The 12653-nt window shown below is 40.9% G+C and overlaps 1 protein-coding gene across 1 annotated transcript in view; it reads right to left on the reverse strand.

Annotated features, from left to right (window-relative positions):
• Positions 1-12653, reverse strand: part of SYNE2 (spectrin repeat containing nuclear envelope protein 2) — a 300041-nt gene that overhangs the window by 47726 nt on the left and 239662 nt on the right. The window contains exons 88-95 of the mRNA XM_055132548.1: positions 11832-12011; positions 10296-10424; positions 8832-8986; positions 8584-8728; positions 7653-7747; positions 6017-6251; positions 3862-4056; positions 1560-1685 (exon numbers count right to left, since the gene is read on the reverse strand). Of these exons, the coding sequence (XP_054988523.1) occupies positions 1560-1685; positions 3862-4056; positions 6017-6251; positions 7653-7747; positions 8584-8728; positions 8832-8986; positions 10296-10424; positions 11832-12011 (1260 nt within the window). The remainder of the gene's footprint in view (positions 1-1559; positions 1686-3861; positions 4057-6016; positions 6252-7652; positions 7748-8583; positions 8729-8831; positions 8987-10295; positions 10425-11831; positions 12012-12653) is intronic.

The following is a 12653-nucleotide window of genomic DNA, read 5'->3' on the forward strand; positions in this document are numbered from 1 at the left end:
CACTACGTATGATTCCCTACGCACCATCAGAAGTGACCTCTGAGTACAGACCCGGGAGTAAGTCCTGAGTACAACCATGTGTGGCCCAATAATAATAACAAAAACAGAAACTAAAAAATCCACACTGGAAGGGCCATTTTCCTTTTATATGTCTGACCTGGGTTCAATCCCTGGCATTCCACATGGTTTCCTAAGCCCACCAGGAATAACCTCTGAGCATGCCAGGTATGGCTCCAAAAGAAAAAAATCCAATCCTCCCAACAAACAAAAAACTCCACACTGGAGAATAAACACAACATGTACATTAATAAATAATGAAATTACAAAACATGGTCAGGAGGATAGTGAAAATGGCTGGAGGACAGGCTTTGTATGTGGGAGTCATAGGTTTGATCCCAGGCACTTCATGCTTCCCTGAATACCAGGAGTGGCCCCTAAACAGAGTAACAGGGTACCAAATTCAGGAATATGCATCTCTCTGGGGAAGAAAGTACACTGGGGAAGAAAGTACCCTGTGACACACAGGGTACTGGAGCTGTTTCTATAATTTTCTTTCCAGCTGGGTGATGGTCTCACGGAACTATGTCATATTATTTGTTAAATTAGCACTGTAGCACTGTCACATTGTCATTAAATTAGGTATTTTTTACATGTTAGAACTTCTTTTAATAATGTAAAAAAATAAAGGGGGAATAGTGTTAATTTCTGGCATCGTTAGAAATTACTCATTTTTATTTATTTTTTTCTATTGAATACTGAACTGAATAAAGAAACAAAATAAAAAACAACAACATTCTAGTAGGCTGTCTATGTCTTCAACAGCAAGACTACAGATAAGAAAGAGATGCAGGGAGTTCTGGGAATTATACTGGTCCAAATTCCTATCTGTAAATTTGCCTGTCTTCCTCAAAGGCCTAATATATAAAGGAGTGTTTGTTAGTGATATAAACCAGCAGCATCATTTGAAAGAGTTTATAAAAGTGTTAATTTGAGGGCCAAGGAAAAAGCTGAAGAGTGTGCTTTGCATGTTGGAGACCTCAGTTTGATCCCCAACACATCCTGTGAGCACTACTAGGAGCAACCTCAAGAGCACTGTGTGAGGAGGATCCCCGAGCACTGTCAAATGTGACCTCAAACCAACAATAGTGTAAATACAAGCAACAAAACTCTTTTCTATTAGTAAAGAATAAACTTTTTGGTCACCATTTACTCTCATTTCAAAGATGAGGTCACTTGATAAGGGAACATATTTTTCCATGTAATCTCGAGCTTACATCTCACATGACAGAGGAGGAATAGAAAGAGGATCTGGGCATAGAAAACATTCAAGAGTCTAAGAAGTGGATTTCTACAAAAGGTTTTCTCATTTTTATGCACGGATCTCAAAAAACACTGACTTTTGTTCTTCAGCAACTAGGATGTCATACTAGATGAGATGGGGGAAACATGTCTTTCCAATGGAACATAAAACCTCAGCTTTACCAAGCAAAGAGACAAACACTTCAACTTCTCAGATGTAACCAAGAGATTACCCCACACACTGCTTCAGTCCTGAATACCTTAATCAGTTCTTTTTCTTTATGGAGGTCCTCGTGAAGTTCTGGAAGAGGCTCTTTACTTTGTGCCGTTAAAAGTCTCAGCCTACTTTTCAACTCCTTGATTTTCTTTTCACACTGTTCCCAGGTCTGTTTGGAAATAGCATTAACATTGGTAAGTACTTGCTGTTTAAGAATCAACTGGAGCAATAGAATAGCTCATTTAATGCAGACGATTGCTCTCTTCCACACACTTTCGTAAATCACACAGAGCCAGTTCCTTGTCTTGAGCATCCTGTCGGCTAAGGGACAGGCAGGGCAAGAGTGTGATTCAAAGCCTCTTTGTGGATTGAAAAGCTGCTCACTTCAACCACTGGAAAGGCTTGTGCTTTGAAGTATCTCTTCCTCTCTCCCTAAACCCCAGATATGGCTCAGAAATATTTCAATTTGGAAAAGTTCAAATTTAAAAGGCTGCCACATGGATGGATTGATGTTCAGCATTTCAGTCTTGGGCCTATGTGCTGATAACATCACAGAGCACTTACCACTTTTCTTGTCTTCCTTTCCTTTTCCTTCTAGAACTAGCTTGGCTTTATAGGCCCTTTTACTGCTCCACTTCTTACCACTGTTGTCACATTCTGCATTAAGCACTTTACAGTTCATACAGCATTTCCCTTTTGTGGGGAAGTTGAATTCCAGGGGGCTATAATTGGTTGTGCTCAAGGATACTCCTGTATCTGTGCTCAGGGATCACTCCAGGTAGTGCTCGGGGGACGATTTACGGTACTGGGGATTGAACTGGGGTCAACTGCATGCAAGGGCCTTACCCTCTGTATTTTATCACTGATCCTCCAAAGCATTTTCAATATCATTATATCATAGTTATACTAATCTTGGGAGGCAGACAAGAATATTATTATCACATTTGAGATGGCCAGAGAGAGAGCATAGGCCTTGCACACCTTGATTCAAATCTTGGCACCACACATAGGTCCCCCAGTCTTCACCAGGAGTGATCCAGGAGCAAAGAGCCAAGAGTAAGTTCTGAGCACTGATGGGTGTGGCCCCCAAACAAAACAACAAGAAAAGAATTAACCTTAGAGCCCAGCTCTTCTGCCAATGCCATTGTTTTATACCAGGCCTTTCCCTTAAGTTTCATATGACTCAGCAAATGGTTATTTGTATTTTCAATTGCAGAGTGCTCATAATCGACTCATTCGGATAAATTTCTATTTCTCAGGTTACTAAAACTAGAGACGATCCTATTCCTCAGTACAACTGATACCTAAACAAACTAGGGTTGGTCTAATTCCTTGGTAACATCTTATGTAAGGAGAGGTCAACTCCCTCGAAAACATCAACTTTCTGGAAAATAACCAAGAAGAAAGCGTAGAAACAATTACAAGTCTTGTCTCTCCCACAAAATTGTATTTATCATCATGCTCTGTCAGCAAGGTAGATGATAAATACTTGCTAGTTAATGAACCTCACTTAGATTGTAAAAACCCCAACATTCCACTATTTTATTCACAAAAGAGATACTCAGGACCTAAGAGTACCTATTTGTTCTTTATTCAGAATAATATCTCTTACAAGCTTAGTTATCTGATACATACACAACAGAATAGAGTGGAATGGTATAGGAAGAATAAGTATGCTTTGAGTAATGAAGCAAAAATAGCATAGAAAACAAAAACAAAAAACCCAGAAGATCACAAATGATCATAAAGAACTTAAAGAGCATTGAGAAGTGGGCCATAGCTCAAAATAGCTCAGAATCCTTGAGAACAATTTGATATACTTTGACATAAAAAATGATGATGATTTTTCTACTAATGACTCAAAATTAAGCACTTTGGTTCTTAAAGGTATTATAATTAGTTAAGGTTGGGAAATTCACCTACATTCTCTTTCTGGCGCTAGCAGGAAGATGAAAGACTACTATGTTTATTTTCATTTACTTTACCCAAAGACAAACCTTTGCAAAATATTAGCTTTGTGAATTGAACCTCCATTGAAAATAAGTATGTTTTCCATTTCTTAAAAGTAAACATATAATAAAATCTCATATTCATATACTTACCATTGAGCTTCTTAAATACTGTATTTTACACTGAGTAACTGGCATGACTCACAGGCTAATAGGAATCAAAGCCTTTTGGAAAATTCCAATAAAGTAATTTCCCAAAATTATTTCTATCTTCATACAATAGAAAAATTTCTATGTAGTTAAATATCATTAATTATATTCAGATCAAACACTAATTACACTATAACCAATACGGTACTTGCACATCATGACTGGAGAAGAAAATAATGAGTTTACCTCTAGAATATTCTGAAGGTGCTTCTTCAGCAATTCTACTTGGAGCTTCGTGTCCTTCCAGTTGTCCTGAAGTTGATGGATTCTCAGGCCAATTGACTCTTTTGTTTCCAGGTTTGTTGTGTTTTGTAGCTGGTTCCCAGCTTCTAAAGTTAGTGCATAGGTGGTCTGCCATCTCTGAAAATGGATTTCTTTTTCCTAAGTGGGTAAAAAGAAAATTTGCTTTTGCCTATGATGTGCTCAAATGTGATCACGTATGTTTAGTTTTACTTCCGAGATTTTCTTAAATACAAGACATGAATTAGACAAATTTGGTTAGAATATATACACACACATTCATTAATATCAAAAGCTAATGTTTTATCCTGAGTAGACAGGGTACTCACAGATGATACGCTCTTTTAAGAATTGGCAAAAGAACAGATTCTTGGTATAGTGATTGGACACAGAGAGAAATGAAAAACCAAAAAGCCATAAAAGTCAACATGATAAATGGATCTAAGACTATTAAGAAAATAATTATAGTGTAGGTTTGAAATTAAGAGCAAATATTCGTTACAATCATGATATAAGAGTGAGTTTACTCTTAAACTACAAGAATAGAATGTGACACTATGCTAAACAAACTTAATAGGAGGGAACAAAAAGGTTGAAAAAAGCATGTAGTTAAGATTACTAAGCACTTATGCATTCGTTATATGTGCATTATCATATGTACTAAAGAAACAACTTTAAAAACTCAATTTGAGTATCAAGCAGGATTTTCTGTATAAGAGATTGAAACTAATGATTTTAGCATACAAAAAACAAAGTAAAACTTGTGGACTGACTGTGAATCCAAAAGCACTTGGTTTCAGGAGAAAAAAATAGGGTTTTTTGTTTTGTTTTGTTTTGTCTTGTTTTGTAGCCATGCCTAACTGCTCAGGGCCTCCATCTGGCTCTCTCTGCACTAAAGGATCACTTCTGGTGGGGCTGTGGTACTAAATGCGATGCTAGGGTTCAAACTCAGGTTGGCTGTGTGCAAGGCCAGCACCAAACTATGGCTCCAGTGCAGTTTTTTTTTTCTCCCTTCCATTCTAAATAAGATTCTCATCCTCTTCGAATTTCTAAAGGGAGAAATAGTGTGGGTATTTTTCCAAAAGGAAGCTAATATTTACAAAAAATAAAATAAGCAAAAGAAGACCTCAGAGCATTATTTGCAAAGTTGGTTCTGGGAAGATATCAGATGCAAAGAAAGCTGAACAGACACAAATAGGGCAACCAAGGCTGGATGTTTGGACAGTGTTGCAAGCTGCTTCTGATACAACTGCTCAGCACAGCCACCCAGACAGATGTCTCTGAGCCAGCTCTCACCCAGTAAACTATCTGCTCAATTCCCACCCTCCTCTCTCGTGGATCCCAGCACAAAATTCACCAAGCCAAAGCCAGAAATGGAGACTCATCTTCTTTTGTTTTGTGGTTTAATCCAGCAAGGATTAGTCCTACGGCAGCGTTCTTCAGTCACTGGCTCTCAGGCCCATGTTGGTTTGCAGGTGTAGAAAACCACTGATTTACCACCTGGGTAATAACTGCCAGTCTGTGGACTGGAATGCAGGACAGTGCCAGTCTAAAGAATAATGCTCTCAGGCCACAGCTGGCAGTGCAGTGGGGCAGATGGGAGCTACCAGGGCTGCCCCTGGTCATGTCAGGGTGACGGGATACTGGGAATTGAACCCTGATGGTGGCATCCAACACCTGTGCCATAAACCCTGTACTCTTGCTCAACCCCTCAGGTTGGTGGTGCGTAGCACTTGATCCTGGCTCTGTGTTCAATGTTCACATCTGGCAGGGCCCAGGGACCCACTGGAGTACTAGAGATTGAACCCAGGTCGGCTGCTGGCAAGGTAAATGCCCTACCAACTGTACTATCTCCCTTGGAGCACCTGCTAACGCTACTCCCTCCCTACTCCTGCAGCCCGGAAGACTGCCACTAGTTCTGCATGAATGCATGAAACAGGCTACTGGATTCCCACGGCTAGACTCATGGTACCCTTTCCCAGAGCTGTATCCCACCCACCCCTGGTGTAGAGAGCACATATAAATGACAATATTCTAGAAATCATCAAGGCGAGATGAAAGGGCACCTCACAAGAATGACCATGTGGCTTGCACACCCTACCTTCAGTTCCTGGAGCAGGTTCCTGGCCTGGCTGAGGCTGTAGCAATCCTGACCCCTCACTGTGGACAGCAGATGGCGGGTATTGGTGAGGAAGCGAAGCAAGTCTGCCTCGGGAGAGGTGAAGGACTGCCACTGCTTCACCAGCGCATCGATGTTGCTTTTCCTCTGTCCAACGCCCTGGGCAGCTGCCTGCCACTGGTCCTTCAGCCTCAAGACGTTGGAAACAAATTCGGGTCTTGGGAAAAATAGACATGAGTGAATCCAGGGAGGAACATTAAGAAATAACTATAGATGTATAACAGAACCTCAGCATTGTTACAGAGGTCCATGATGCACATGGAAAACAACTCCATCAGCCCTTCAAATATGAGCATAGTTTAGCTTAAATATGATAGAGAGCGGGCTGGAGCGATAGCACAGTGGATTGGGCGTCTGCCTTGCATGCGGCAGACCTGGGTTTGATTCCTCCATCCCTCTCAGAGAGCCCAGCAAGTTACCGAGAGTATCTTGCCCACACAGCAGAGCCTGGCAAGCTCTCCGTGGTGTATTCGATATGCCAAAAACAGTAACAACAAGTCTCACAATGGAGACGTTACTGGTGCCCGCTCGAGCAAATCGATGCGCAATGGGATGACAGTGATACAGTGATACAGTGATGATGGAGTGCTTGGGGTGGGGCAGGGCAGCGGAGTGGGCTGGAAAAGGCTTCAGCATGTGACTTAGTCATTTCACCTGGTGTGACCACCATTCTCTCAAATTAACTGGTTTGAACATGCATTATACCAAATACTGTATAGAAAATGAAACATGGAGTCAGGGGAAGTGGACAAACAAGCACTGTTAAGGCTATTGATTATTTCAGAACTTTGAATGTAATTTCAGCAATAAAGATCACATTTCCTATAACTGCTCAGTGACTTATTTCCCAGATAGGTAACTTCCTTTGCATCATAAAATCTTCCATTTATTATGGAGAAAGTCACACTTTGCTGTTCTGATCACATCAAAACTAGTTTACCATCTTGGAACAAGCTTGAAATTACAATTTCATTTAACTCTTAAAATTAATGTTTTGGAACGTGGAAGAAAGAGGCTTTAGGCTTCTTAGTTACTCTGAAAGAAGATTCCGAGTTAGGGATGAGTGTGCTGTTGGGAGGAAAACACAGTCTGGAGTGGGTCACCTAGTGGTGCCTGTGAGAGGCCCAGCTGTGTGAGCAGGTCCAGCTACTGTCATACCAGGCTAGCCTGCTCAGCCTGATTATCACTGCGCAGAGATTCCAAGGTCAAGCACACTGATCAGAGAGAAATCCCTTCTTTCACAACTCTGACAGCACTGCCCGCCACTAGAAACAGCACTTATCAATGACAAAACACCCCGAGATGGTCAATTTTGGGGAAACACTATAGCTCACTCCTTTGCGGTGAAGCACTGAGCTATACTCAGTGTGTGTGCAAAGTGTCTGGCCTGCTAATGCCAGCACCTGCCCCAGGAGTGTGCACCTTGAAGCCTGGGTGGCCACGAGCAAGGCCCCATCCTAATGGAGTGTCGGAGGATGGTCTCATGGGGAGTTCTCAGGGTGAGGCCCAACCGTTGACACCCCCACATCCCCGCCATCATGGGTCCCAGGCAACCTACCTATTTTCGATTTCGGTTGTGTCCAGGAGTTGTAAGGAATGGGTGACATAGAAATCAGCAATTGACTCGCTTATAGATACTTCAGCTTCTAACATCTGTATTAAGAATTAAGATATACAACATCAGCTTGGAAAATTCGTATTATGAAATCCAGGACTCATTTCTCAAAAACTGAGGTTCACAGAGAATAGAGAAGATGATTACATTTCAAATCATTTGTGCTTAACTTAAAAAAAAAAACAAAACCTCAACCCAACACCATTGAATGTAATCTTGAAAGCAAATAGGTCTGATAACAATATTTCCTATTTGCTTGGACTTGTGTATAACTAATTCCTCAACTTACTTGTTCCTCTGTAGAGTACTATTACTACATCCACTTGAACAGGAAGAAAGTAAAATATAAAAAGGTCCAGCCAGTCAGGTTTCTTGACTGGACAAATTTCACTTTCGCTGGATAATTTTAAAGTAACACTGTAAGGCAGTTCCATAAAGTTATAGTGACCTAATCTTGCAAAGTTCTGAAATGCAGGATCTGCTTCTGAGGCACCCAGCACAGGGACTGCTTTTGAAGCACCCCAGGTAAAATTTGTAAAACTGCAATTACTATACCAGGGGATTCAATATTTTAGATAATTTATTCAGTGAAAACACAAAGATGTTTGCATTTAAAACAAGCTCACATCCCTTGGTACGATGTTTGCCTTCTGTGGGAGCAAAATTTAACTTACAACTTCTGCTTTCCGTACATGTAGGCGTTGTACTACTGACAATATAGAGCAGTAAAAGAAATGCAAATTTATGATAAGTGTGTAAGTTTTATAAGTGAACAACTGACATCTCAATCTTATTGTAGACCCACATTTCATAAGAAGCGACTGACTGGTCCTCCCATTCCCTGTCTTTTACCCTGGCAAGACTTAAGGCTTACCCCGAAAGTTTTCTGTTGTTCCAAGAGAGCTGGAAAGCTGTCAGCAAGATTCACCTGGAGCGCCTTTTCTATCTTCTCTAAAAGCTGGACCCACTTTTCAAGGCAATAAACAAACTTTTCATTCAATTTAATTCCTTGAAGTTCACTACAAAGATTCAAAAAAATACATAAGACAGTCAAACCATGTTTAGACACAAACATCAACTTGGCCTAAATGGGGACAGAACAATAGGGCTGGAGGTTCTCACCTGCAGTGCTCCAGGGCTGTGGCTGTGGCCCTAATCCACTGTCGGTTCATGTTCTGTAATGTCTTTAGGGCTATATCACTGAGTGGGAGCTTGAGGCTGACTTCATTCAAATGTTCAATATCAGGGGCCTGGGCAGTCAGTGCCAAGACATGAGTCTGTTAAAAAAAAAAAATGAAAACAATCAAATTCCCAATTATTGGATGGCAAGGAGATATCTTTGACATAATTGTTGGGGACAATAAGATCAATGTCTCCCCTCCACCTTCCCAGTAGTAGGCAACGCCACTCCCAAGGGGTCCTGTAACCACCCAGGGATAATAGCCTGGGGTGTAGAGTGCAACTGGAGGGGGACTTCCTGTTTGCTTAAAGAAGGTAAATGTTTAGAGGCGCCATATGCCAAGTAAGCCTCGAAACCATTTCTCTAGATTCTAGTTTTGTTTGTTTGTTTTTTTCCTTTAAATCCTACTGCCATAGATAATATGCAATGAAAGGGAAGACTGCAAAAAAAAAAAAAAAAAGCAAACATAGCCCCCAATTCACCCAAGAAGTCCAAAACACCCTTATCTACTGAAACAGGTCATGGGCTAGATTGTACTAAATCCAAGTTTCTGACTTTTGACTTAAGACTGAATATTAGTGAGACTGACACCCAAGGACAGTAGAGACAGGGCCAGGAATATTGCTCCATGGTCGCAGCCTGCCTCATGAGCTGGGGGAAAAGATAGCTAGAATAGGGAAGGGATCACTAAGTCAATGATGGTTGGAGGGTTAGTTCCAGATGGGAGATGTGTGCTGTAAGTAGATAAAAGACCAAACATGATAGCCTCTCAGTATCTGTATTGCAAGCCATAATGCCCCAAAGTAGAGAGAAAGTAGTGGGGGAAAGTGTCTCTGCCATAGAGGCAGGGGGAGGAGCGGGATGCAGTGGGTGAGGGGTCCTTGGGACATTGGTGGTGGAAAATGTGCACTGGAGGAGGGATGGGTGCTCAATCACTGTATGACTGAAACTCAAACATGAAAGCTTTGTAACTGTATCTCACAGTGATTCAATAAAAAAAAGACTGAATATTAGTCTTTAGGAATCTGCGAAATGATGGATTATTTTTTCTTTTACTCATTTATGTTATTTAGACTAGACTTCTGAGGGGAAAAAAGGAACAATGCATAATTAATGTAACAGGGTATTTCACTTTGATCTTTAGCCAGAAAAATGTAACTAATTACAGCAGCCAATATTGTTTGAATTTTGAAGGTAACTGGAAAAAACCAAGATGTTAAAGTCAACTAAAATTATTGTGCACATTATAAAATAGATTCCTATGTTGTCATACTTTCTAGACATAAGGGGAAAGGGCGAATCTGGTAAATTATTATGCTCAAGAGTAACAATGCAAACAGAGTCTACAATGCAACAGTATTTATTTTCTATTCTAAAAGTTTAAACTCTTAAAAAATTGACAATACCAGGAGTAGATCAGGATTTTCTTCTTTTTCTTGCTGATAGAGTTTATTCAAATTCTCTTCTTCATGAATAATAACATCTTTTAAAGATTCCAACTGGTCCCCCAAATCCTTGAATTCTGATAGAACAAACTAAAAAGAAAGGATTTCATTAGAAATTGGGGTTGTACAGCAGGTAGGGTGCTTGCCTTGAACACAGACCACCTAGATTCAATTCCCGGCATTCCATATGGCCCCTGAGTCCTAGCAGAAGTGACCCTACACAGAGCCAGAGCCAGGAATAAGCTCGGAGCACTGTTAGATATGGTTCCCAAAAATGAGAGAAAGAGAGAGAAACAGAGAGAGACAGAGAGAGACAGAGAGAGAGAGAGGAGAGACAGACAGACAGACAGACTACTTTCACGTGCATCTATACAGAATTGTGGGGTGGGGAGGGCCACGCTTCACAGCACTTAGTGACTATTCCTGGCTCTCTCTTTAGAAGTGACTCCTAGTGGTGCTTAGGGGAACATTTGTGTGATACTGGGGGATTTGAACCAGGGATGTCCTAATGAAAGAATTATGTCTTGCCTGTGCTATCTCTCTGGCCCAGAGAATTAAGTACAAATAACTGGGGAGCTGATAAAAGCTCAATTCATTTTTAGTTTTCAGCAACTCTTGATTATTTAGAGATGAATCTTTAGGATTTTCTGAATTTTACTCTGTTGCTCTGACAAAGAATTGAGCCATCAAGGATGAATAAAACAACTGCTTGAAGGGGCTCCTAGGTGTCTAGACGAGGGTAGCAAGTACCCTGCTCCTTAGAGCTAATAGAGATTTTTTTTCCTTGCTGGCACTGGAAAATACCAGCTTCATGGGCCTCCATGGCCTTTTTTGAGACAGCTCTTGCACCAATGACTTTTCAAAAGGCAAATAAAGACAACAAATAAACCATGCTTTCACTAGCTACTTCTGTCACTCAGTTATCCTGCTTGGAGATGCAAATTACTGTGAAAGCTGAACAATGTATTTGTTCATATATTTATTACTTTTTGGGTCACACCTGGGTTACTCCTGGCTCTGCACTCAGGAATTACTCCTGGCAGTGCTTGGGGGACCATATAGGATGCTCCAACCCCTGAACAATGTATTTAATGTCAAATCTCAACTCAACTAAAATTTTCAAATGAAGACATGTTGGGGTGGGGGAGATAATTCAAAGGGCTAGAGCATAGACTTTCTATGTTGGAGCGTCATGTTTGATCCCCAACATTGCATGGCCCCTTGAGCACTGCAGGGATTAACCCTGCTCCAGGAGCAACGCCCAAGTATGGCTGGGTGTTGCCGAAAAGCTAACATACAAAAATATAACAAAAAGAAATGTTTGCTTAAGACCTGCTGGCCATTGCCGTGTGACTGAAGAACCCTGTCAAAAAGTAAACCTGTTTAGGGTATCTTTATTCAGCTCTCCTAAGGGGCCACCCATGACACAGTGATAAAGGATTGGAGACAGGATGCAAACATTTGAGAATACAAGTAGAATAGAAAAAGGAGATGAACCTCAAATTCGTTTGCTTTCATAAGCAGCATCTTTTCCAGGTAAGACGCCCTCTGGAGGCAATGCTGTTGATCACAGATGGGCATGTGAGTGCTGCCCTCTGCAGGTGTGGGGAGTCGATCCAGGAGCTCTGAGTTTTGCAGGAAAGCTGCTTTGGTCTTCTGCACATCATGCTGCAGCTCCTGGAAAAAAAAAAAAAGGAAAAGCGATCACAAACTTATTTCCTCTTCTTTTAATTGCATCAATCCTTATCCCTTACTGCTCCAACCACACTGAGAAGAATTTCTGCCCTGAAGCTTTGGGGTGTGGGTTTTTGTTATTGACTGTTTTAAGGAGCTGAGAAAGCTAAACTTCTTTGTAGGCTGCACTTCACAGGTGCTGTTCTGAAATTTGTCAGTGAAGAAGGAAATCTGTTGGTTCAGAACTAGAACTAAAATCCACACAGTAGGGCCTTTTAGCTTGTAGAAACTGGAGATCATTTGGACAGAGTTCTGTGCTTAACAGTTCTGACTCAACTGAAGGATAAACCTCCTCCAAAATGTTCAATATAGGCCTTTTCCTATATGGGTCACCTTGACATGTTGAGTTGAGGTCGACTCAGGCTCTGTGGTACTCAAAAGAAACTGATTTGCCTTTACTTTAAAACATGAAGATTCATCTAGGATCATTTTCAGAAATAACCTTTCTGTTAGAGAAACACACGCACTTCACAGCAGAATCATCACAGATTTGATGCCAAATTTTTTTGTTAAAAAAAAGCAGGGTGTGACCATTATGAGACTTGCTTTTTTCCTTTTTTAATAATTGTGTTGGAATTACTTAAA

This window comes from Sorex araneus, chromosome 3 (genome assembly GCF_027595985.1).
Source record: "Sorex araneus isolate mSorAra2 chromosome 3, mSorAra2.pri, whole genome shotgun sequence".
NCBI classification, from domain to species: Eukaryota; Metazoa; Chordata; class Mammalia; order Eulipotyphla; family Soricidae; genus Sorex; species Sorex araneus.